This window comes from Crocodylus siamensis, chromosome 6, assembly GCF_052110815.1.
Source record: "Crocodylus siamensis isolate JL-2025a chromosome 6, ASM5211081v1, whole genome shotgun sequence".
NCBI lineage: Eukaryota > Metazoa > Chordata > Crocodylia > Crocodylidae > Crocodylus > Crocodylus siamensis.
The window spans coordinates 27,374,297-27,400,382 of NC_143400.1; the positions used below are offsets into that span (position 1 = coordinate 27,374,297).

Below are 26,086 nucleotides of genomic sequence, written 5' to 3' on the forward strand. Positions count from 1 at the left end.
GTCTTCCTAAGTAGGGACCAGTTCAGCCACCTCCCTGCTGGGCCCCCCTCGGGCCCCGGGAGAGACACGCCTGGGCCAGGGGTTAGCGAGGAGTTAGTTAGGGTACTTCTGGAGAGGCTGGACGTGTTCAAGTCCGCTGGTCTGGACGATCTTCACCCTAGGGTTCTACAGGCCCTGGCGCGGCTCTGTGAGCATTCGTGGTGCTCTGGCGAGGTGCCGGAGGACTGGAAGAGGGCCAATGTGGTCCCTATCTTCAAAAAGGGAAAAAAAGAGGACCCGGGAAATTACAGGCCAGTTAGTCTTACCTCAATCCCGGGTAAGCTCTTTGAAAAAATTATCCTGGCACACATCCAGGAGGGCCTTGCGGGGGAATGCATGCTCAGGGGCAACCAACATGGGTTCATCAGTGGCAGGTCTTGTCAGACCAACCTGGTGGCCTTTTACGATCAGGTCACCAAATCATTAGACGCAGGGGTTGCTGTGGATGTAGTCTTTCTGGACTTCCGGAAGGCTTTCGACACTGTCTCTCACCCTGTCCTCATCAAAAAGCTGGGAGACTGGTGCCGATGCCCACACGGTCAAATGGGTAGCCAACTGGTTAGAGGGCCGCACCCAGAGGGTGGTAGTGGATGGGTTCTTCTCCACCTGGAAGGACATGGGCAGTGGGGTTCCGCAGGGCTCGGTCCTCGGGCCCGCACTGTTCAACATCTTCATCAGTGACTTGGATGAGGGGGTAGAAAGCACCCTGTTCAAGTTTGCTGATGACACTAAGATGTGGGGGGATGTGGGTGCACTAGAAGGGTGCAATAGGCTACAAGCTGACCTTGACAGGTTGCAACGGTGGGCGGATGAGAATAGGATGGGGTTTAACACTGATAAGTGCAAGGTGTTGCACATGGGGAGGAAGAACCGGCACCACACTTACAGGTTGGGGAACTCCCCTCTTGCCAGCACGGAGATGGAAAAGGATCTTGGAGTCGTCATTGACTCCACGATGAACATGGGCCGGCAGTGTGGGGAGGCAGTCAAGAAGGCCAACTGTACCCTGTCATGCATCCACAGATGCATCTCGAGCAGGTCCAGGGAGGTGATCCTCCCCCTCTATGCGGCACGGGTCAGGCCGCAGCTGGAGTACTGTGTCCAGTTCTGGGCGCCACACTTCAAGAGGGATGTGGACAGCATGGAGAGGGTCCAGAGGAGGCCACTCGTATGATCAGGGGTCAGCAGGGCAGGCCTTATGAGGAGAGGCTACGGGACCTGAACCTGTTTAGCCTCCACAAGAGAAGGTTAAGGGGGGACCTTGTGGCCTGCTACAAACTGGTCAGGGGGGATCAGCAGGTATTGGGGGAGTCCCTGTTCCCCCGAGCACCGCCAGGAGTGACCAGGAATAACGGTCACAAGCTGGCGGAGGGTAGGTTTAGATTAGATATTAGGAGGCGCTACTTCACAGTCAGGGTGGCTAGGGCCTGGAACCGGCTTCCAGGGGAAGTGGTGCAGGCTCCTAGCCTAGGGATTTTTAAAAGGAAGTTAGATGAGCACCTTGCCGGGGTCATCTGACCCCGGTGCTCTTTCCTGCCAAGGCAGGGGGTCGGACTAGATGATCTTCCTAGGTCCCTTCCGACTCTAGCTACTATGAAACTATGTGCCCACCCCCAGGACCTGTCAAGCCCTGCACTGGCACCCAGGCACGGAGAGTACAGACAGCGCCAGCACCAAGACCGTCCGTCCCCCCCAGCCTGGTTCTTCAACCTTCGAACTGGGGGAGCCAAGAGACCTGCAGCAGGACTGCCCTGCCCTGCCCCGAGGCACTTCCTGGGGCCAGCTCACAGCCCCCGTTTACCCAGTGCCCCAGGCCCCAGTATCCTCCCCTGGGTCGGGTCCATCACACTCCACGAGCTGAAAGAGAAGGAAGAGTGGGTGTGAGCTTCCCTGGCCCCACGCCCCGCAACAGCCCCTGCCGGCAGGAACACGCAGAAGCCAGGGCAACAGGCGCCTTGTGCCTCCCCAGACAGGACCAGGGCCCAGGGCTCTGCCCAGCCTCCCGGCACCACCCGGTGGGTGCAAGCAGAGGGCGTGGGGCTGGGTGAAACCATCTGCGCACAGGGCTGCTCTGACAGAGCTGCGCAGCGCTGGTGGGGAGAGAGAGGAGGGGGCTTCACACTCACCATGCACTGCTTTATATCTCCGTGTCCCTGTGGAGAGGAGGCAGAGGTCAGCAACTGCGGCTGCTTCCTCACCTGGGCACGGCTCTGACCCAGGGCCAGAGCCCAGAAAGGAGCCACCTGTGCAGCACAGAGCCGGGGTTCAGATCAGGACATGGGGCCAGGACACCTCTACCAGGGAGGGGATGGGTCATGGGGCACGGTGCATGTGGAGTCAAGAGCAGCCCTCGGGGCCCCCACCAAAGGCAGCCTTGCAGCACTGGGCTGGGGTCTGGCTGTATCCGCCCCGGGGGCACATGGATCTGGGAGCCAAGAGTGGCCGGAGAATCCCCCATCCCCCCCAGTCCCAGGCATGGCCATGATGAGCCCGCCCTGCTCCCTGCCCACCCTCCCCAGCCCTGAGGCCTGGGCATGGCCTGGCCCCAAGGGCTTCACCCAGCTCTTACCGAGGAAGTAACCAGCTGCGCCCGTCATGGCACTGACCAGCACAATGACACCGATAACAACACCCACAGTCATCATCGGGTCGTACCCTGGAAGAGGGAAGGGGCCTGCGAACGAGGGAAACCCCAGACCTGAACCCAACGCCGCATGGGCCCAGCACAGCCTCCCTGTTGGTGCCCCTGGGTCCTCCGACCCCCCAGCTCTTTCCCCCTCTGCGGGGCCGGTCAACCCCTCCCTCCTTAAGTGCCAGGTTTCTCCTCCCTCCCGTGTGCATGGGGGTCACTCACCTGTCCTGCCCTTGTCCCAGGCCACTCCCAGGGCTGCACCCAGGCTCTCGTGCTCCACGCGGCAGGTGTAGTCGTGGTTGCTGCTCAGGTCGATCTCGATGGTGGCCCAGGTCTGGTAGGTCCCGTCTCCGCTGGGAAGGACCCCGAGTGGCTCGTCTCCTGGGGCTGCGCCTCCCCGTCCTTCAGCCACATGACAGCCACATCCCTGGGGTAGAAGCCATGGACCTGGCAGGACAGTGTTAGAAATATTATTAAAAATGTATAGTAAATAGAATGTTGTTAGAACCACACAGCTGGCATTTCATGCCTGGTGGGAGTGGGGGAGAAACTACCAAGGGCTCTTTGTGTTAAGGTATCACTCCCTTTTCTTTGGCAAATTTACTATCTCTTTGTTACACAAAAACACATACTCCTTAGCTTTCTCATGCAGATAAGAGAAATTGCAATTTTTAATGATTGTGTCCTTGGGAAAGAGTGGGTTTGAACTTTTGGTAACCTGGAGAGCTTTTCTGAGCATGCGTAATTAGCTAATGCATATATGCCTAGCTGCCCCGCATACTTAAGTAGTTAATTATAATGCACATGGGACGTATGAAGCGACATGTTTACATATATGTTTGTATGAACCAGAAATAAGTTGTAAGAGTTCCTGTTTCTGCACACGTGCCCAGGAGAGAGGGGATAAAAGCCAGGTGAGAGTTTTCCTCACAGGCAGAGTGTGGTCTTTTGTCTTCGCTCTGACCCTATTTGCAAATATATCCTTTGTGTTACTAACAATGTGTGCCTGAAGGATTATTATTCGTGAGCCTCCAAAGAAACGAACCATGATTTTTATATCAACAGGATGGTGCGTCCATCCCGAGACAATGGCCTGTCGCTCACCTGTGCCACAGGATGCTCTGGGAGGGAGGAGACACACGTTATAGCGACCACCTCTCCTGGACCGTCAGCACCCCTGGCAGGAGGCCGGGCCGGGCCCTGCACTGGGCCACACAAACTGGCTCCGGCACCCATTTCTGGCAGGAGCAGACAGTGTCAGGGCGGGAGTGCAGGGGACGGGAGACACAGTTACGCTGGGCTGGGGGCTGCAGGAACGGGGTCCCATACAGCCGATCTCTGGTTCTTAGACACACGGCTGGGGCACAGACACCCTGTGGGCTCTGCCCAGCTGGGGGGCCTGAGCAGGGCAGGGACAAGGGCACTGTTTCCCACAACAGCATTGAGGTCTCGCCCAGTGGCAGGACTGAGACGCAGCGCTCGCCACCCCAGACACAGGGGGATGGGGCAGGCATTCCCCAGGATGGAGTGGGGGGTCGGTGTGCCCCAGTCAGTGCTGCCCTGGGCAGTGACACTGGGACTTACTGCTCTGCAGCGCTGTCTCCCCGCGCTGCAGGCACTGCCGCAGCCACTTGATGCAGGTCCCCTCCAGGTTGGATCTTGTAACCTGAAGAAGGGCCTTCTCATTCCACCTGCGCTGGGTGACCTGGGCCTGTGCCGGGTCCGCTACCCAGGTACGCGTTCCTGGGTCATAGCTAATGAAATGTCCCCCGTTGTAGCCCAACTGCATGTGGCCACCAGTGCTGCCGTCTTCGTGGCACTCACAGCCATATGTGAACTGAAGCATGTGAGACCCTGAAACACAGATCCAGGCCCTGGGTCAGTCACAGGCCTGGGGAGCAGGTGCCTGCGGGCTGCCGGGCTGGGCAGGGGCAGAGCCGGCCCTGTGTTGGGGCAGCACAAAGACAGCTTGGGGGCTCCATCCACGAGAACAAGGCTGAGGGGACACAAGTGCGGCCTCCGCACACCCTGGGAACAGCTGTTGTCTGTCCAGCCATGGGCCAGCTGACCCTTCTTGGGAAGGCAGAGTGGGTTTGGAGGCCATAAGTGCTAACCTCAAACACAGCTCACCTGTCTGTGACACCCAGGTGCTGGGACAGGCTCAGGGAGCTGCACGAGCTGGGGAGGGCATGAGCTGGGGAGCTGTGCGCTGACCCCCAGCCGGACAGACAACAGCTGTTCCCAGCACTGTCAGGCACATGCGGTGTCCCTGCATGCATCACCCTGGGGACAGGGGCTGGGCACCTCCTGCAGGAGCCAGACAGTCCGGGGGGGGCCGGGGGGCAGGTGTGTCTGTGTAACAGCTTCTGCTCCAGGGAGCCCTTGTGCACCCGAGCGCAGGTCTGGGTCTTGCAGCAAAGACCCTGGCTCAGCCCCTCCCGGCCTTGGTCCTGCTGCCTCATGGGGACTCTGCAGAGCAGACAAGGGGCCAGCTGGACAAGCTGCTTTTCCGTGGCTTGCACCCACCCACCCTCCCTGTCAGAGGCAGCAAATCCTCTCTCCCGTGCGGAGAGCGGGGGGTGCTGGGTGCCCATCCATGGAGCCATCTCGTGAACCGCCACGGAGTGTGGAGGGTCCTGCGCGGTTCTTCAAGGCCCACCTGGCCCAGACCCAATCCCTGTCCTCCTCCAGCCTAGGCAGGGCAGTCCCGCACAGCCCCACGGGGACTGGGGTCTCTCTTGGCCGAGCCCCGGCTGCGCCTGTCAGCCGGTCCCTCTGCTAGGGAGCTCACTGGGACCCCGCAGCCCGGGATCCCTGGGATCCCCACGTGGAGAGGAGCAGGACCCTGCAGTGAGGTCGTCGCCCACCCGGCCATGCCCACACTCCCCACACCCGGACCCCAGCTCTGTCCTACTCTGGTCCCATAAAGGCGCTGCCACTCACCGGCACTGGTTCCTGGCATGGCCGTGGCACCCACGAGCAGCAGGAGGAGCTGCAGCTGGGAGCCTGGAGCCACCTTCGTAGCAGCTTCACGAGGCGCTTCCAGCCATTGTGCACAGACATTGCGGGTGCTCCTGTGCAGCGACGGGTGCAGTGCAAGGGGCCTCCTGGCTGCATTGGCAGCAGCTGATGCCCACCTGGCTCTCCTGATTGTGGGGTGGAAGGTGCAGGGTGGGGCCGGAGGATCTCATGGGGCTGGAGACATCTCGCTAATGCCTGTCCTTCCTCCCCGCACAGAGAGCCCACTCCAGCATGTGAATCAAAGGTAAGTGCAAGGGGCTGTGGGTGGAGAGGTCCCCCAAAGGAGACGCCTCCCCTCTCTGAGCCAGAGTCCCCCTCTGGGAGCTGAATCACCCCAGTGCGGGCAGCTGCGGGGCTGAGTGCTGGGAGAGCTGTGTGGCTGTGTCCGTGCCAGCCTCCGGGCTCCTGGGGGGGAGGGGGTGTCCATTGCCATCCCAGGCAGCCTGGGCTCTGGGCCCTGCGTGTCCGGGGAAGGGGCTGCAGTAGAGCAGAGCTAGTGCAGTGCAGAGGACCTTATTGAGAGGTGCATTGGGAAGGGGCATCTCCTTGCCTCCGTGCAGGGAGAGACCCTGGGTGGACCCAAGGCCAGGTCTGTGGTTGCCTGGTGCTGCCATCCCTCCGGCTGCTCCATCTCCCGTGTTTGTTCCCACAGCCAAGTGGAGGCTGATGGAGGCTGTGCTGACCATAAAGTTTGACCAGACCGACACAAAATTGAATTGACCGAATTGAAATAGCAATGCATCTTGCACAAGAATGCAAGCTTGGGGCTCCGGCCATGCAAAAGAGAGCAATCCCGATTCATTTAATCTTCTGTGCCAGTTGCAAACGTGCCCAATGTTTGATGGTGCCAAATCATTGCAGTGCTTGTAATCACCTGAAAGTTTTAATAGCTAGGAAAGAAGTCCTCCTGCACAAAGGACAGTGGCTGGGGCAAAACTGGGTCATAGGCAATGTGTAAGGGAGGCACAGGGGGGCACATGCCCCCCAAGATTGCCCCTCACCAACGGGACTGGGGACTGCTGACCAGTGCCCACCCTGAGACGCGCCGGCGGCACTTCTGGGGTTGGTGATTGGACACTAGGGGACCTGCCCCATGTCAGCGATGGGTTGCTGGGGGCCCCACCTGAATCAGGAGGCACCAGTTGCCTGTGAACTGGCTTGCAGTGAAAAGGAAGATCAGTCTCCAGTAATGGTTGCAACTGGAGGTGCACTGATACATCAGTCCTGTACCAGATCAGCACTGGTATAAAAAGAAAATTGACTGCTTCAGAAATCAGCTTTTTTTGCCTGATGTGCCCAATAACATGGCTGATAAATGCCACGTGCATGCAGTGGAGCACATAGGTGGTGAGGACAGCACAGCTTGGCAGCCTGGAGAGCTGCGTCCAGCTGATAAGTCTGTTGTGGGAGAAGGGGAGGGGGGAGAGAAGGGGCATGAGGGTGCAGATCAAGGCTCCTGCGGTGTGGGAGGGGCTGGGGCAGGGGGTGGGGCAGGGCATGGGATGGATCTGTGGCTCCTCAGGGCAGCTTCTGCTGCTGCGCGTACCCTGGGAGGGCACAGTGCGGGGGGATGCCCCTGGATCTGTGCGCCAGGTGAGGGAGGGCTGCTGCTGCAAGCTGGGGTGGTGCTGCACAGGGCTCTTCTTGGGAGGGGATAGGCCGGGCTGTTCTTGGGGCAGGCAGCAGTGGCACAGGATGGGGAGGTGGGGGGGCTGCAGTGAATTTTGGGGTGACTGCAGCTCCCTGCCATAGCCCCCTCCCAGCGCCACTGCCACCTGCCTTGAGTGCAGCCTGGCCCAGCCCCCAACAGGAAGAGCTCGGTGCTCCAGCAGCAGCCCACCCTGCCTCGTACGCAGGTCCGGGGGGCACACGACCCACGTGCCAGCCTGGGGTGTGCACAGTGGTGGGTGCCCCTGGACAAGCCACGGCTCTGTCCCATGCCCCGGCTGTGCAACACCTGCCCCAACCCCTGCCCCTGCCCCACTCCCTCCCTCACCGCAGAGGCCTTGACCTGCCTCTCCACGACACCTCGTCCCTTCCCCTCCCCTCCCACCACAACACTTACAGCTCAATGCTGCTCTTCAAGCTGCCAGGCTGCAGATCAGAAATTGATCAGTATCAGCTGATATGCCTCCTTAAAAATTGGTATTGGCCCCCAAAATCCCTATTGGCACAGCCCTGCAGCCCATTAGGCATAGAGAAAGCGGAGCTTTTGGCACCAACACCAGACCCATGCCATCAGATGAAAACATGCATAATGGAGGTTGGGGCAATCAGCCATGAACGCCATGTGCCCACAGGCTGGGGGGGCAGGGCGAGCTCCAGCAGGTCGCAGCAGAGCTGTTGGGGGCAGGCCATGGCAGTGCTAAGCAGGGAGCTCCTGCAGGCAGGGGCGACACGCAAGGGGTGTGCGCTGGTGCACATGCCCCCCTGAGCCTGGGGCTGCACCCCCTACAAAAAGGCACTGCCGACACTGTTGGCAGCACCTGCAGGAGGTCACTGCTCACCACCCCACAGACCAGGTGGCGTCTGTGGGCGGTCCACAATCCCTGCTGCCCACTGCCAATGCGGCCAGCAGCGGCTGTGGGTGGTCGCCAGTCCTTGGTCAGCGCTGGACAGCCCCCCCCCGAACAGCGCTGGGAGCTCCCGCTTACTGCTGCTGCGCTCCCACCACCACCATGCCCTCCTGCCGCCGGGGCTCAAATCACTCATGCTCACAGGCACTCGCAGCGCTGTTGGGGGTGGAGGGGCGAGGGGCAGGGGGGCGAGCACTGGCCAGCAGTCGGCGACCACCCACAGACCGCGCTGGCAGCATTGGCAGTGGCCAGCTGAGCTCATGGACCACCCACAAACACCAGCAGTGGTGCTGAGAGTGCGGGGGGCAAGGTGTGAGCAGGGCGATAGGCGATAGGCTGAACTGCACTAAATCCCCTTGCTCCTGCCTCTTGTTTCATGCCCAACTTGCAGGTTCATGGAGCTGCCTCAACACGAGGTAAACCCCTTGCCCGGGAGAGCCTCCCATCTACCCACCTGCAAGAAATGAAACATCGTGACTGGGAGGAAACAATTCAGCATCCTGCTGCCCATCAGACAACTTGGGGGCAAATAAGCTGCTCTTTTATTAGAGCCTGACTGCACAAAATGAACTTTTCCAACCAGGAGATCTCACGACCTCTTGGGCTCTTCTGTGACATTGAAAGTTTCATTTCTCCCTCAAAGAAATTTGGCACTCTTGGAGAGAAACCGCCAGTTTTTCTTTTCTTTTCTTTTTTAATTTAAAAATACACTCCCTCCCCTTTCCCAACCGTTTCTGACTTTCTCTGTGCCCTGTCTATCCCTTATAGTTTCATAGTTTCTAGGGTCAGAAGGGACCTGAGCCAATCATCGAGTCTGACCCCCTGCCATGGCAGGAAAGAGTACCAGGGTCAAATGACACCAGCAAGGTGTTCATCCAGCCTCTTCTTAAAGGCCCCCAGGGTAGGAGCCAGCACCACTTTTCTTGGAAGCTGGTTCCAGATCCTAGCCGCCCTGACCATGTAGTCGCGCCTCCTGCTGTCTAGTCTGAATCTCCCCTCTGCCAGCTTGTGACGGTTATTCCTAATCACTCCTGGTAGCACTCAGGGAAACAGGGACTCCCCCAATGCCTGCTGGTCCCCTCTGACTAGTTTATAACAGGCCACAAGATCCCCCCTCAGCCTCCTCTTGCGGAGTCTGAACAGGTTCAGGTCCGAGCCTCTCCTCGTAGCACCTGCCCTGCTGCCGCCTGATCATGCGAGCAGCCTCCTCTGGACCCTCTCGATGCTGTCCACATCCCTCTTGCAGTGCGGTGCCCAGAACCGGATGCAGTACTTCAGCTGCGGCCTGACCAGTGCCGCATAGAGAGGGAGGATCACCTCCTTGGACCTGCTCGAGATGCATCTGTGGATGCATGACAAGGTGCAGTTGGCCTTCCTGACTGCGTCCCCACACTGCTGGCCCATGTTCATCTTGGCATCAATGATGACCCCCAGATCCTTTTCTGCCTCTGCACTGATGAGAAGGGAGTTCCCCAGCCTGTAGGTATGGTGCCGGTTGTTCCTCCCCAGGTGCAGCACTTTGCACTTGTTGGTGTTGAATCCCATCCTATTCTCATCTGCCCACGCTTGTAACCTGTCTAGGTCCGACTGTAGCCTATTCCTCCCTTCTAGTGTGCCCACATCCCCCCACATCTTAGTGTTGTCTGCGAATTTGAACAGGGTGTTTTTTACACACCCCCCCCTCCAAGTCACTGATGAAGACGTTGAACAGTGCGGGCCCAAGGACCGAGCCCTGGGGGACCCCATTGCCCACATCCCTCCAGGTCAAAAATGACCCGTCCACCACCACTCTCTGTGTGCGGCCCTCCAGCCAGTTAGTGACCCATCTGACTGTGGGTGTCGACACTGCAGCCCCTCAGTTTTTTTTATAAGTGATTGCAAGTAGTACTGGGTAAGTTAAGTTATACTCCCACATAGTAATAAGCCTCTTTTATATTGTAAATACCGTTCTATTATGTTTGTTCTCACATGCACGCCATAATGGTGGCATCGATGCGCATCACCTGAGTGATATAAGGGAGCGCACAGCCGCACCCGAGGTCATTCATCACCCGCTTTGATTATCACAAGGGACGCTAGCCCGATCATCTAGCTTCCGCCTCCTGTTTGCGATTAGCAACTGCCGCAGGCCGCTTCATTGCCGGCCCCGACACGATTAGCAGTCTACTTCTCTGCATCTCATTTCTCTCCTCAATGCTCACTGTGAGTAAATAAACCTCTGCCTTCAGCTACTCTCCGCCTCCGTGACTATCACCTCACTTCTAGTCTCTTCAGGTGGCGTGAGCTGGACTCGCGTTAACCGTCCCATAGAGAGCTAACCGGCCCTTCTAACCCCTCCATTCCGGTCCCTTGCACTGCGATCGGACAGCAGCGTGACGTTTGTATTTATTTTTACTGTTTTATATTGAATTTATAGAATTTAGGCCTATGTCTGTAAAGTAATGTCAAGTAATGGCAATTGCATTTTGTATGTCAAGCCTCAATCTTGTGTCCCCTGCCCTATACCATATGCTGCAGCTGTGACTCACACCTACCTCTAACATGTAAATGGGTTCCTGAATGAATGGGGATGAATGAGGGTGCTTGAGATACAATGGTAGCACGCCTCTACTAAATAATGAACTCAACCATGGGACCACTGTCTTGCATTGACACACCCAGCAACCACAGACCTCACCCAGAGACAGAACCGAAACCCAGCATTTGAGAGACAAAGACCCTACAGAGACCAGCCAACACACTAGTGCAACACACACACCTGGGATGGCACATCCCCACCTGGAGTGCACATGCCCAGTACACCAGAGCTGACTCTTGCCTAGGGACACCCCTGCCACTAGGGTCATAGGAGGTCTGCTCCTATAAAAAGGGTAGTGAAGACAGACCCAGTGGGATGCCCTCTCCATCTGGACCAGCACCATGCCACGGCACCTGTCCACCCAGAGGCCCTGCCGGCGACCCCCCTCTGGACAACACCTTGCTGGAGAAGACCCCGACTGGCCATCGAGGATCAACGCATGTAACATAGCCCCCAGTTTCTTTTTTTCCCTCTTTATATATATATATATATATATAGATAGATAGATATAGATATAGATATATTAATTCCCTTCCCTTCCCCAACTATTTCTGACTTTTCCTCTTCCTCTCTATTCCTTATAGATATTTATAATTAAGCTTAGGTGTAGGATAAGCTTTAACATTTTATTTTAGATAGTAAGTTTTATTTTTCTTTCCCCTCTTTGCAAATAAGTGCCTTGCTATTTTGATATAGATGTGCACTGTTTTATAAGTGATAATTATTATGTTTGTATTTTTTTACTACTTTTATATTGTGCGATTACTGTTTTAGGCCTGTTTTGTGTCCTCTGATGTTGTAACCTGTGACTCATATGCACACGTGAGTGTATTAAGTACTTTATCAATAAATGTGGCATCTTGCCTTATCCTCCGTCATCAGGCCTTGCTTATGATTTGAGCAACTGGCAACCTGCGTAACAGCTGGAAGGGACCCCCAGGGGCACCTCCAGCCCAACCCCCACCAGAGGCAGCAGGATCAGCCTCGCCCAGCCCAGACACCCCACCCTCCAGCCCCTTCCAGGCAAGACCCAGTTCATCCCATGCCAGTGGATTTCAGCTCGGCCGAGTCCATCAAGTATGTAGACATGTCGTCCTGGACTCCGGTCTCTGTGGGAGAAAGACTGGTCCCAGCACAGACCTGTTAGAAATATTATTAAAAATGTATAATGAATAGAGTGTTGTTAGAACTGCACAGTTTTTATCTCGTACCTGATAAAAAGAAACACCACCAAGGACATCCCTCCCCTCTTGGCTAATTTACTATCTTTTTCCTATACTAAATCACACTCCTCTGCTTTTCTCATGTAGATTACAGAAGCTGTGATTTAATTGGCTGTGTCCTTAGAGAAGAGAGGGATTTGAACTTTTGGTAACCTGGAGAGCTTTCTAAGCATGCATAATTAGCTAATGCATATATGCCTATCCGCCCCGCATACTTAAGTAGTTAATTATAATGGACATGCGACGTATGAAGTGACGTATTTACATATATGTTTGTATGAACCGGAAATAAGTTGTAAGAGTTCCTGTTTCTGCACACATGCCCAGGAGGGAGAGTATATAGAGCCGGCTGAGAGGTTTCTTCGGGGGTAGAGTGGTCTTTTGTCTTCACTCCAACCCTATTTGAAAATATACCTTTTGTGTTGCTAAATAATGTGTGCCTGAGGAATTATTATTCGCGAGCCTCCAAAAGAAATGAACCGCGATTTTCGCATCAGACCTGCCCAGAGAAACCAGGAATCCAGGCTCCCAGCTACCCCACCACCACCCCCAGTTACTCATGGCGCGTGGCGGACGGCACTATGGGGTTGGTGTTCAGCCCTTTACCACGTCCAGGAGCACTGTTGCTGTCACACTTGCAGGCACCAGTGTCACCAGCCTTGTGCAAGCAGCTCCCTTCCCGCTCAAGCAGAGGAAGTCCTGCCCGTGGGAGTGGATGGCAGCGGGACAAACCCACCATGTCCTGCAGCAGAAAGTTCACTCCTACCTCGCGTGACAGCCTCGGGCCAGGCAGCGACTTACTTTTCTGCCTGCGGCTCTCATCCAGCTCTGCCTTCACTGGGCACAGCTTCTGCGCCAGCACCTCCGTGTGGGGGTGCAGCTGCCCTCTCCGCTCCTCAACCAGCAGCCTCCTGTGACACCCCTCCCCCTCCCCAGCAAGGAGATGCACAGCCCTGTTCATTTAGGAGCTGCTTTTTAATTGAAAAATTACTAGCACCAGCTGCTCCGTAGCCCTGCGGCGGGTATTTTGCAGCACATACACACCTACAGAAACGTGCGCGCATTATTCCCACGGTATTGCTGTGAAACCTAAAAATACCTATAGAGAGGTGACTATTTTTGCTAACAGTGGTTAGGCCCCTGGCAGGCGGCAGTGCGGGGCGGGGGGGAAGGGCATCTAAGGGCCCAGGGGAGCTCCCAGGTAAGATTGGCCTGGCTCCAAAGAGCTGCTGGGGGGGCGGGGGGAGTAGGTGTGCTGGGCAGGGAGGGAGTCCTTCACCCCCCGTGCACATGCAGGACTGAATGCACATTTGCTGGAGCAATTAGGCTCGAATCGGCTCTGCGGGCGCTGGAATCCCCCCGCTCCCGCCCCGCACTGCCAGCGGAGCCCGGGAGCAGTGAAAACTACAACTCCCAGCAGCCCGCGGGGGCAGCCCGGACTCTGCAGCGCAGGCGCAGGACGCTGGAAAAGGCGGTTGCGGCCCGCGCACGCGCACGGGGCGGCCGGCCGGTCGGTTGGAGGCGCGGGGTGGCGGGGCATGTGCCGGGGTCTTGGGAGCTGCGGAATGGGCGCAAGGTAGGGGGCCACCGTGATGGCAGTTGTTGTTTTAACCCCGTGTCGTGACGTGAACCTCAGCAATGCGTGACGTATTCAGCGCTCTACAGCTGCGTCATTGCTGGGCTGTGTGCGACGCACCAGGCAGACTGGCAGACATCACAGGGGGCCGGTTTCGCTCCCCTTTTGCCCCAGAGCAACACGATGACATCACAGTGACATCATGGGGGTTCAGGCTGCATAGGTTTTGCTCCCTTTGTGCCCCTACGGAACATGATGACATCACAGCGACATCGTAGGGATTTGGCTCTGTTTGTGCCCTGAGGGACCACGATGCCATCCTGTGACATCCTTGGGGGTCCCGGTTGCATCACTGTTGTTCCTCTTGTACCTGTAAGGAACTTGCTGTGACATCATAGCACCGCCAAACCACCAGTGGGTTTGCACTGCCCCCAGAGCGCAGAGCCCCACGGAGCGCGGTTGGCAGCGTCCTGCCGCATGTGGGAGGAGACCAGCCACGAGGGAACACCATGGCATCACCCCCACCTCCTCTCGGTGATGCGGTCGGCGTCGGTTCGTGCTCCCATCGTCCCCGGTGGGGTCCTGGCTTCTCCCGGGCGGCTCGTCTGCAGGTAGCAGAGTGCGTGTTCAAGCATCGGGCAGGGAGGACCTGGGCTTGTGCACTCCTGCGGCTGCCTTCCAGGCTTCTGGGCTCTGCTGATTGACCCGTGGGGCAAATATTTGGCCCCTCCTCACGCTCACTGGGGTGTCTTTCAACCTTCCTGTACCATTGGGTGGTGGCTTCAGCCCAGGCTGGGGATGGGTTAATGCTCCCGCTGGGACTGAAGGATCCTGGCTAGAGGGTCTTGTCCCTCCACTATGGGCCAGGTGGACATGGTATTGGGGGCAGGGAGGAATTTGAGCCCTGGGGCAGATTGGTGCAGATGGGGGGGGGCGTTAGGGGGTAGTTTGTAATGTGAATTTGCTCTTGGATGGTTGGATGGATTGGTTGGGTGGATGGGGTTATAACCATCTATCCATCCTTAAAGCTCCATTCATCCACCCACCCTTATAACCCCTCCCTCTCTCCAACTTCATAACCCCCTCCATCCATCCATCCACTCCTCCATCTAGCCAGCTACCCATGCACCCCTACTCATCTCTCTTCACCTCTCTCCTCCTCTCTAGGTGCATCGCACCACCTGTCCCCTCGGTTCATCCCCCTGCGTGACTGGATGGAGACGCCGTCATCACGTTTTCTCTGGCCCTGCATCTTTCCACATGGAGGGCTCTCGTATCCGCCCACGGCATCTGCCCTGTCACCTCCAAGCCAGAGACTCCTCACTCAGTCTCTGTCATGGCCGAGGTGGGCACTGGGTCCTGCCTGCTGCTGATGTTCATGGATCTTGAAGCACCTAGAGAAGGGAAGAGACAGTTGGGAGGGAGCTCATGGCAGGGGACACGGACATGAGAGGGTCCTCCTGAAGCCTCCACAGGCTCCATGGGCACGTCTAGGTGGGGTCTCCCACCCCAGCATGGCCCCCTTCAGCCCCCCCACCCAGTTTCTGGACACATGGGGCAGATGGATCTGGCCTACTGGTTGGGGATTGAGCACCTCTGTCCAAAATCAGCAGGTGATGAGGGGAGGGAAGAAAGGCAGAAGCATGGAGGTTGTCCCCAGTCTCTGCTGGAGATATTTCCGCTTGATTTAAAAACCGTATATCTCCACATACAACGTGTCTGCAATGAACATGCATGTGCCTTGCTTTTTGAAAGGCAGAAGGAAGGAAAGATCTTCACTTGTAGGACTTGGGGTGCTTGTATACACAGGACGAATATGGCCCTTGCCTACATATAACACGCATCGAAATTCCCAGCAGCCGTTCTTTTGGTGTGTTTTATATGCCAGAGAATATGGTAATTCAATCATGGCAGGTGGCGTAACGCTGACGAGTGTCTCCCCAGCTTCATGATTCTTTAAGCGCCAAGTGAAATGGGATAGGGAGAGAAGGAGGCCTACCGCATAACTGCATATACTGACTTGGCAATTAGGGCATTTTCGGATTGGCTAGATACACTCAAGAGGCTCCAATTAAGGGGCCAACCTCCCCCAAGAAGTCCCCTTGGCCCTCAGCTGCTGGGCGTTCAGAGACAGGCCCCTCTCGGCCTCTTCATAAGCTCTTCCAATCAGCATGGCTCATTTAAATACTCATTTAAATGCCCAGTGGTTACAGCGTCCAAGTCCCCGGCTTCCGAGGACATTGAATTATTGATGCATGATGGAATGAATCTTTAGTAGTTGGCTTAGGTTGGACCTCAGGAGACGCTTCTTCCTGGGTAGAGCAGGGAGGCCCAGGGGAGTTGTGGGCTCTCCATCCCCGGAGGTCTCCCAGAAGGGATCAGGTTGGCACAGATAGGCCGACACCCAGGGGAGTTGTGGGCTCTCCATCACTGACGTGGTTCAAGAAGAGGTTGGACAGCCACTGGTTGGGGTTCATCTAGGTGCATCTAGGCCTACGCCTAGGGGAGTTGTGGACTCCCCATCACTCGCTGTCTTCAAGAAGAGGTTGGCAAACCAGTGGTTAGGGATGATCTAGGCATAGCTAGGCCTACATTTTACCTAGGGTTACCAAGCTTTTGGGCTTTGCTGGTTGCCTCCTACCCCCCTTTTTGCTACAAGATTGGCGGTTGGGTGGTTAAACCTCCCCAAGAGGCGCTGGGAATGGGCACTGTGCTGAACCACCCCTCCAGCCACCCGCCCAGAACGGCGAGGCACCCAGGTTGAGCCCCACCATATTTGGGTGTGGATCGATGCCAAAAACCAAGGTAGCTGTGCTGGGGCATTGACTTGTTTGCTAATTTCTCACCGGACGTTGTGCAAAACCCAAAGAGCCTGGGCCAAAATTAGTGCAGAATCCCGGGTCGGGGCTTGGGGGGGACTGGACACATCCAGCATCTTGGTTCAGTGTAGAACTACCGCCCATGCTGTGCTTAGGTATGTGTGTGGGGTGGGTGGATCACCTCGGTTCTATATGTGTGTGCATCCTGGGTGGGTGTGTGTATGTCTGTGTCTATATGCACCTCTGTCCCAAGCACCTGGGTTCTGTATGTGGGGCCTGGAGTGTATGTGTCCCCTGTGACCTGGGTTCTGTGTGTGCATGTGTGTGTGTGCATCTGTCCATCTGTCCTGGGCACCTGGGTTCTGTGTGTGTGCATGCTTGCATGAATGTGCACGTGTGTGCATGAGTGCTGGCACCTGGGTTGTGTTTCTGTGTGTACGTGCATGTTGTGGCGCCAGGGTTCTGTGAGTGAGTGTGTGCATGTGCTCACGTGTCCTGGCACCTGGTTTCAGTGTATGAACATGTGTGCAGTTCTCGGGCACATGGGTTCTGCATGTGTGTGTGTCCCGGACACCTGGGTCGTGTGTGTGTGCACGCACCTTGGGTGCTTTGGAGGGATTGTGTGCATGTGTGCGCACATGTTCTGGCACGAGGTTTCTGTGTGTGTGCCAGATGCCTGGTTGTGTGTGTGTGTGTGTGAGTGATGCCTGGGTCCTGCGTGTGTTTGTGTGTTCTGGATGCTTATGTGTATGTCTTGGGTGCTTTAGGGGCAGTGTGTGTGTGTGTGTGTGTGTGTGTGTGTGTGTGTGTATATGCCAGGTGGTGGAAGACGTGCATCTGTCTGTCTGTCCTGGGGTCTCGGTTGTGTGTGCATGTCTTTCCTGGGCACCAGTGTATATGTGTGCTGCCACCTATATGTGTGTGTGTGGTCTGTCTGTCCCAGGCACCTAGGTTCTATATGCGTGTGTGTCCTGGGGCGTGTGTGTGTGTATGTGCATGTACATGTGCATCCTGGGCCCTGGGATTTGTGTGCATGTCTGTGTGTCTGTCCCAGGCACCTGGATTTTGTTTGTGTGTGTGTGTATGCATGCATGCACATCTGTCCCGGGGAACCTGGGTTCTTTATGTGCATGTGTCCTGGGGCCTGGGTTGTGTGTGTGTGTGTGTGTGTGTGTGTGTCTGTCCTTTGACCTGGGCTCTATCTGTGCATGCGTGTGTGCATCTGTCTATTCTGGGCACCTGGGTTCTATGTGCGTGGATGTGCATGTGTGCATGTGTGCTGGCACCTAGGTTGTGTTTCAGTGTGTATGTTTGTGTCTGTGTGCATGTTGTAGCACTGGGGTTATATGCAAGTGTGTGTATGTGCATGTGTGTCCTGGCAGCTGGGTTCTGTGTGTATGTGTCCTGGATGTCTGGGTTGTTTGTTTGTGTTCCTGGACACTTGGGTGTGTACGTGTGTCTGTCCGTGTCCTGGATGTTTGCGTTTGTACATGTCTAGGGTCCGGGGGGGGGAGGGGATGTATGCACACGTGTTTTGGTACATGGGTTCTGTGTGTGTGTGTTGGATGCCGGGCGGGGGGAGGCATGTGTCCGAGACCCCTGGTTTGTGTCTGTCCTGGACGCCTGGTTTCCAAGGCGGGGGTGGGGGGGGGGTGTCCTAGATGCCTGACGTGTGTGAGTGTGTGTGTGTCCATCCCAGATGCTGGGGTCTCAGGCAGTGCAATACTCAGCCAGTCAGCAGGAAGGAGGTGGGAGCGGATCCGCCCGCAGCACTGCCTCCCTTGGCTGCATGGAGGGGAGGTTGGGCACAAACAAACGGACACACCCCTAAGTGTCTGGAACACGCACACACCCCAGGCATCCAACACATACACAACCTAGGCACCCAAAACACATACACACACACACATTCCCTCACATCCCAAGGGAAGCACCCAGATGTAGTCAGCTCCGGGGCAGAGCACAAGGGGGCGTAACGGCCACACAACACTGCTTAAGGAAGGGTTGAGATGCAGCCAGCTCTGGGGCTGAGCAGAAGGGAGGGGGACCAGCCACTTATAACACGAGGAGAGACAACAGTGTCTCTAACTCAGTCAGCCTCTAAGGTGCAACGCCTTCCCTCTAAGCCACCCGTGCATTGGCTCCAAGCCAAGAGCTGGCACCACGGGATCCCCGCAATTAATAATTCACCCACCTAACAAAGCCACGGCGCCCTTTGGCACCCTTCTCCCCAGCTCTGTTTACATGCCAGGTTGCACCCCCCATCAGGGGCAAAGCTCATGTGCATGAGTTTGCATTTCTCTTTAGCTCCTCTCTGGGGTCATGGATCTGGAGTGACTCCAGTCAGGTGAGTGGGAGTGGGAACAGAGTCAGAGCCTGGGGCTGCCAACAGAAATTCAGAGTGAATCTGGAGTGGATCCAGTAATGTGAGCTTGAGTGGGAACAGAGTCAGGGTCCAGGCACCCCCATAGAAATCCAGGGTGGATCCAGAGAGACTCCAGCCTGGAGAGTGGGAGTGGAAACAAATCCAGAGTGAACCCAACAAGGTGGGTATAAGTGGAAGTGAGTTCTGATCACAGGGACTCCAACAAGAATCCAGAGTCAATCTGGAGTGACTCCAATTGAGCAATTACAAAACATTAATTGCGTCCGTGGATCTAATGAAGGGCGGAAAGAAAATCACTGTAAAAGGGGCAGATGCCCACGTGGTGAACCCCAACCCAGGTGACAATGCACCCCGGGAGCCACAAGATCCTTTGTGGAGCAGATTTTCCCTTAATCCTTGGGGCAATCTCAGAAGCAGGCCAAAAGCATGGCCTATTTTTGAGCATGAAGGCTTTTCTGGGCTCCCAAGGCAGCTCTGGAGAGAAAGCCAGACCAGAACTGCAAGTCACAAAAGTCAGCTCACAGCAGCTAAAGAAAAGGGTCAAGTTGGAGGCACTCTAAACACCCTTTCAGAGCGCATTCCTTACATATACAAGTGCCCCTGGAGGCTGGGGAATCCTTGCCATTGAGAATGGAGGGGCTGAGAGGGCCCCACCCAGCCAGGCAATTCTCCCTGCCCCGTGTCCTCCGATTTATTTTTTTCCCACCATGAGAAGCTCACAGCTGGGAGATGTCAAGGGAGGGGCTAATAAAGGCTGTGACCTCCAGATGTGAGTTCCACCAGAGTTTTGTGGTTCTTGCAGAAAAAGCTGCCAGCTATATTTGTGGCCTGTTTCTTTCACTCTGAGAGCAAGGGGCGTGGAAAAGAAAGCAGGAAGTAACGGAGGGAGCATTTGAAATCTGTTTCCTGGAAAGGGCTTGGCCCTTCTTGTTAAGCAGCTCTCGGGCATTTTTTTTTTGGTGCAGGTAGGCTGTCCAAGCTGGTGGCATGGCGAATGTGCGGGATGGCCTGATCGCTGCCCTGGATGACCTCGAAGATGACAAATTCAAGGAATTCAAGTTCAAACTCAAGGGGTTCCCGGTGAAGCCCGGATACAACAGAATCCCCTGGAGCAAGCTGGAAAAAGCCGACCGGCTGGACCTTACAGACAGGCTCATCAGTTTTTACCAGGAGGACTATGCCCAGGAGGTGACCCTTGGGGTGCTGAGAGGCATCAACATGCATGACGTGGCCAGGGACCTTGCTGCTGGTAAGAGGCTTCCCCGTGCAGGACATAGTGTCAGAATATATCTGGGGAGGGGAGGAGGGATCTTTTTGTGGATGCAACCCTGAGGTTGAGATTGAGTCAGCCTAGTTTGCCAACCTGCCCCAAAAGGAGGCTGGTCTAGAGAAGGGCAGCAGGGATGATCAGTGGTGCAGCGGGGCTGCCATGGAAGGAGAGACTGAAAAAGAGAGAGAGAGGATAGATGGATAGTGTGAGTAGGGGGAAGCAGGGGGTGTGGAGGGGATAGATGGATAAATTGTGTATGAGGGTATACATGGATGGACAGTGTGTGTCGGGGGGATAGATGGATAGAGTGAGTTTGGGGAGGAATACATTGGCAAGAGTGTGGAGCGGGATAGATGGAGTGTGTCAGGGATAGATGGATAGAGTGAATTTGGGGGGAACATGGATAGATAGTATGCCAGGGGAAATAGATGGATACAGTGGGTGCGGGGAGGGGATAGGTAGATGGATAAAGGGTGGGATGGAGAGGTGGATCAAAGGAGTGGGGTGGACAGAGGGACAGACGGATGGGCAGTGTATGGGGTGCATAGATGGATGGCTGGATAGACAGAGGGAGTGCAGGGAGGATGGGTCGACAGATAGGTCTGTCCGGTTTAGCACAGAGAGGCTGGAGGGAGGTGGGGGGTGGGGCAGGAGAAGGGATTGCACACCATGAAGTGGCGAAGCGAAAGCCCACAGGGATTTAGTCCCAGCTCTCTCCCAATACGAGAACAAGGGGTCACCAAATGAAACGAGGAAAACAACACCCCCCCGATGTTGTTTTCCCCCTGGCGTGCAATGAGAGGGTGGGACTCATTGCCCCCCGAATGTGGGGGAAGCCAAGAGCATAGCCAGATTCCCCAAGGGATGGGACCCGTTCTTGGAGGGAAAGGGCATTGGTTGATATTGAGAGTGGCAGTGAGGGGCACGACCTCCGAATCGAATTGCAAGAGAGAGGGGATGAGCGGGGAGAGCGGATAAGGCAGGGAACCTCAACTCGCTCTCCCTTCCAGCCCCCAGGTGACTTAGGAAACAGGGCAAGACAGGCTTAGGGGCTGATGCAGGAAATGCCCCTTCTTGTGTTCGTACCAAACTAAGGGTTAAACTTGGGGGCAGGGACAAGTGATAAGGAAAGTCAAAAGCGAAAGCAGAACAGGGCAGAGAGGAAATGGGAAGGAAGGGTCGTCCGGCCACAATCAGAGAGATCAAATTACTGGGCAGAAGGGGAGTTTGACCAGTGGAAGATCAAGCCCAGGAAAAATGAGGAAGGGTGCTTAATACCTAAGGAGTGGAGAGAGCAGCAGGAATCAAGTCAATCACAGCAACTCTCTCAGCGCTGCCTTAATAGAAATGCTGCTGCCTCTCCTGGGCAGCTGGTCCTGGGTACAGCAGGGGTCAAAGGGTGCAGTATCACTGTACCCCCCCCCCTCCAGATCCACCCAGTCTCTCATACCTGCTCTTTTTCTCCTGCAGCATGTGGCAGCACCAGTCAGCTTCCAGGACAACCCACTAATGCCACAGCGAGCCGGGCAGGTGAGTCATATGGGAGGTGACTCTGTATATGGTGGTTGTACCTTGGAGATTGTGTCTGATGCCTGATGCCCATGGTCACCGCAGTCATGGAATAGATGCCTAGGGACATTAGGGACTCTCCATCACTGGAGGTCTTCAAGGGGAGGTTGGATAGTCACTGGTTGGGGATAATCTAGGCATCACTAAGGCTAAACCTAGAGGAGAGGTGGACTCTGTCACTGGAGGGGTTCGAGGAGATGCTAGACCGCTACCGGTTGGGGTTGATCTAGGCATAGCTAGGCCTACACTTAGAGGAGTTATGAACTCTCCATCACTGGATGGGTTCGAGAAGAAGCTGGACACCCAATGGGCAAGGATGATCTAGTGGCAGCTAGGTCTAAACCAAGGGGAATTGTGGACTCTCCATAACTGGAGGGGTTCAAGAAGAGCTTGGAGAGCCACTGGTCAGGGATGATCTAGATGTAGCTTGGTCTGTTCCTAGGGGAGATGTGTACTCGCTATCACTGGAGGTCTCCAAGAAGCTGAACACCTGCTGGGCAAGGATGATTTAGTCGTAGCTAGGTCTACACCTAAGGGAGCTGTGGACTCCATCACTGAGCCCATGCTCATGCTGGGACCAAACCCAAAGGCTCCAGGCTAGAGAGTCTTGCCTCTCCTCTCAGGGTCAGGCCGGTGCTGTATTAGGGGTCAGGAAGGAATTTACCCCCTGGTCAGATTGGTATAGACCCAGGGGCAGGGGATGTGGTACCTTGTGCTGTGTCAGGATGGACTGTCATGTTACCGGGTTTGTCTGGGATGGTTTGGACAGGGCTGATCTGGAGGACTCAAGGGGACATCTGGAGGTCCCTTCCACCCCGCCATCTCTATGATTCGATGAAATGCCCTACAAGAGGTGATTCCTCTCCGCTTCCTTAACCTGGATGTGGGCTTCTACCTACTAACCTGCTTTGCAGCACTGTTGAGAGGCTGTTACACAGTGCCTGGGCTCAACGCTCACATCCCCTCCATTCTGGGGAGGAAGGTGCGCATGTATGTGGGAATATATGGTACATGTTCACCACTTGCTGGTTTCTTAGGTGCCATCCTGACCCAAATTCCAGCCAGGGCAGATAACAGCCTCTCCCTATTCATACCTCTTGCCTGTGTATCCTTCTCAGGGGAGCATTTCATCGATAAGCATCGGAAAAGCCTGATTGACCGGGTCACCGCTGTGAGCCCCATCCTAGATGAGCTGCATGGGACCGTCCTCCAGCCTGAGCAGTACGATACTATTCGGAGCCAACGCACTTCGCAGGAGAAGATGCGCAACCTCTACGACTACGTCCGGGGCTGGAACCTGTCCTGCAAGGATAAATTCTATGCGGCGTTGAAAACGCACGAGCAGCATCTCGTTGCAGATCTGGAGGGAAATTAATGCAACTTCCATATTTTCTCATGTACAACATGCACCTTTCCCCCCTCAAAATCACCCCCCCACCCCATGTCAAAATTGGGGTGTGCCCTAGGCTGATTTGTCCACCCTGATTTGATTCCTGCTCTACTGTGGCCGTACTACTCAGGCAATGTTTTAATGACTCATCATCATATCTCCGTTAACAATCATATCTCCCTTTTTTTAACCTTCTTGAGGTTCCGCTACTCAAGGGAGCATTTCCTCAGGCATTTTTGCTGTCTGCAAGCTGCTCCATTTTGTGGCCACCTTTTCAACACTAGATCCATCCATGGAGACCAGACTTCAGCAGCAGCTAGCATTTCAGCTTGAGTTCAGCAGGGAAGGGAGGGTGAGTCAGCTGAAGATTGAATTCGGGTGGGGGGGAATATGTTTTCATCATTCTGCCTCTCAAAACCATGATTCATGTCGGAAGCATGTTGCATGTGAGAAAATAGGGTTGATGATGTGGCTCTGTTTCTAAAGGGCCCCAAAACATTTCTGGACGCTGCCTTAATTACTCTTTCATTATCATTCCACCACCTTCTTCCTCCATCTGGCTTCTACAGCAGATGCCTTGCATAGGAGAGAAATAGGGGACTGTTTTGGTGAGTCTCATCAAATGAGGCTGCAACGAGACATAGAAATAACGACAGTACCCTATTTTCTCGCATTCTCTCACCCCTTTTTTCCCATCCCACCAGCAGCTTGATTTTCAGTAGTGCCCATTCTACATGTGAAATATGGTACAAGCAGGCTCCACCAAGAAATCACATCAGCAGGGAGCAACTCCTTCATGGCTGTGACTCAACAAGGTGCTGTTTATACACCAGGGGTGCATCACATGTGAGAAGATATAGTAATCCCTGTCTGGGGAGCTTCTCCCCAGAAGCAGCTGCACTCAAGTGCTTGGCAAATGATCCAATCCTTGGTGGGGTTGGAGCTTTCTGATGTAGACTCAGGGACGCTGGACCCTGGGGTCATAGCACTGCCCCTCCCACCCTCCGTCCACTTGGATTGGGTTCCAGGGGCCGAGCAATGCTCCCACCCCCGACTTTAGATGTCTCTTCAACACTGCTTCTCTGTCTAGTTCCAGAAGATCTCATTAAAACATGGGTGTCCAACTGTAATACAGCCCCATGGGCCAGATCCAGCCATATCTTCAGTACTCCAGCCTTAAAGTATACCCTCTCCGCGGATCTCTCTGTTAAAGCCAGTTCTGCTTCTGCCCTTTCAATAAGCTCTGATCTCTACCTGGCTTCTTTCCTCTCCGCCTGCCAAAAAAGCCCTCCTCACGGATCCCCAGTTCACTTTTCCTTCAAACTCATTATTTCCCCCCAAGTTCCCATCAAAGAGATTGGCGTACTGGATCCTTCCCCCCACCCCCGCTGTATTTTCTTAGAGCTATATTTTTTTATCATGGTATATATGTGGTACTTTGTCCCAGCATTAAATAAAAGCAATACTCGTAAACAAGGCGTGTGTCTCCTTGGAGGGGGACACGTGGTATGTGGCAGTGTTTCCCTGGAGCAGGTTTGTGGCCCACTATCTGCTCCAGGTCTCTCTTCCATGGCTTCTTTTTCAGAGTTGGAGATCCAGCCCTGGAGGCCAGACTTCCAGCAGCAGCTAGTGTTTCAGGTTTAGTTCAGCCAGAAAGGGAAGGGTGGGTCCACCGAGGGTTCAGTTTGGTTCCGTAACTCGAGAATATCTTTTCTCTTTATTCTGCCTTGCCAAAACAAGGTGCATGTTGGAGGCAGGTTGTATGTGTATAAATATGCTCTACCCAAAGTTTCAAGCCAAAAGCCTGGCAGTGGCAGGGGCATTTCTATTCAGGCAGTTCATTATCATCTACCTGTTTCCTTCTAATCTCTTCACCCCATGGTTGTTAACACACTGGCAGTGGCAGGAGCATTTCTATTCAAGATAGATGTGCATAGGTAGAGAGCTGGTGTGCGGCACAAATGGACAGACAGACAGACAAACAGGGTGTGGAGTAGAGATATTTTTTGGAGAGAGAGAATGTGGACTGGATAGATGAATGCACAGAGTATGGCATGGGAGGATTGTATAGATTTCATAGACATTCAGGTGGGAAGGGACCTCAGAAGATCATTGAGTCCAGCCCCCTGCCCCAGGGCCAGGAAGTAAGCAGGGATCATAGGATCCCAGCAAGATACACATCCAAATGTCTCTTGAAGGCACTCAGAGTAGGTGCTTGAACCACCTGTGGTGGCAGTCTATTCCAAACCTTGGGGGCTCGGACAGTGAAGAAGTTCTTCCTTGTGTCCAATCTGAAACGGTCATGAAGGAGTTTATAACCATTTGACCTTGTCAACCCATGGGGCACTCTGGTGAACACACATTCCCACAGATCCTGGTGGTTACCCCTTATAAATTTATAGGATGCCACCAGATCACCCCTGAGCCTGCACTTTTCCAGGCTCAAGAGTCCCATGGCTCTCAGCCTGTGGTCATAAGGTCTGTTTTCCTGACCTCTGATCATGCAGTACCAGGTGGGGCCCCTAAGGTTGCCGTGCTCTCCCCTACCGCCCCTCACCGTGTCCAATTCGTCTATAAGGCACCCTTCATTCTCGCCCACCACGTCTTGATCATAAATATTTTAAAAGGAGGCTGCCTTTCATCTTGTTGGTCATAGTGCTCCAGCTACCCCATGTCTTGCTCCTATAATGGGGTTCTAAACACCCCAGCCTTATGGGCTATACATGGCTCCAACCACCCCTGTACCTTGCCCCAAGCCTCGCAAATGTACCGGACGTTGTTTGGTCTATGTCACTCTCTGTGCCCTCTCTTGCACTCGGGTTCTCTGCAGCCCTCGTCTCTCAGCCACACCCCGCAGGCGCTCTTGCTTTTTGCAGCCCCCTTTCTGGGGCTTCTCGCTGCCCCCTCTCCAGGGCTTCTCATGGCCCCCTCTCTGGGGCTTCTCTGAGGTCTCCATGCGGCCACGGCCCCCCTGTGAGGCCTCCTCCATCCCCTTATAGCCTCACCT

General features: G+C 55.2%; 2 protein-coding genes across 3 annotated transcripts; one reads left to right on the plus strand and one right to left on the minus strand.

The window, feature by feature from the left end:
* Window positions 1–1,564: 1,564 nt before the first annotated feature.
* On the minus strand, window positions 1,565–14,897 carry LOC149861955 (H-2 class I histocompatibility antigen, L-D alpha chain-like). Its single transcript, XM_090053847.1, is given in 9 exon segments — window positions 1,565–2,695; window positions 2,894–3,037; window positions 3,040–3,134; window positions 3,741–3,792; window positions 4,256–4,525; window positions 5,615–5,745; window positions 13,446–13,627; window positions 14,171–14,250; window positions 14,795–14,897. Coding segments are annotated over 9 exon segments (1,419 nt in total). The 3' UTR covers window positions 1,565–2,333.
* LOC149861956 (apoptosis-associated speck-like protein containing a CARD) lies at window positions 13,542–23,614 on the plus strand. 2 transcript variants are annotated; one of them, XM_090054813.1, is made up of 5 exons: window positions 13,542–14,256; window positions 14,813–14,990; window positions 19,816–20,099; window positions 21,591–21,650; window positions 22,808–23,614. In XM_090054813.1, the coding sequence occupies exons 3-5, from the start codon at window positions 19,838–19,840 to the stop codon at window positions 23,062–23,064; spliced, it is 579 nt and encodes a 192-aa protein (XP_089910939.1). In that variant the 5' UTR covers window positions 13,542–14,256; window positions 14,813–14,990; window positions 19,816–19,837; the 3' UTR covers window positions 23,065–23,614. The 2 variants fall into 2 exon arrangements, with proteins under 2 accessions (XP_089910939.1, XP_089910940.1); XM_090054814.1 differs by lacking the exons at window positions 13,542–14,256; window positions 14,813–14,990 and having other exon boundaries at window positions 19,666–20,099.
* Window positions 23,615–26,086: the final 2,472 nt, after the last annotated feature.

Bases quoted from the DNA above. Each gene is read 5' to 3' on its own strand.
- LOC149861956 (XM_090054813.1), top strand. From the start codon at position 19,838: ATGGCGAATGTGCGGGATGGCCTGATCGCTGCCCTGGATGACCTCGAA. The intron at 20,100-21,590 runs GTAAGAGGCTTC...TTTCTCCTGCAG, and splicing joins GGCCAGGGACCTTGCTGCTG to CATGTGGCAGCACCAGTCAG. The intron at 21,651-22,807 runs GTGAGTCATATG...TATCCTTCTCAG, and splicing joins TGCCACAGCGAGCCGGGCAG to GGGAGCATTTCATCGATAAG.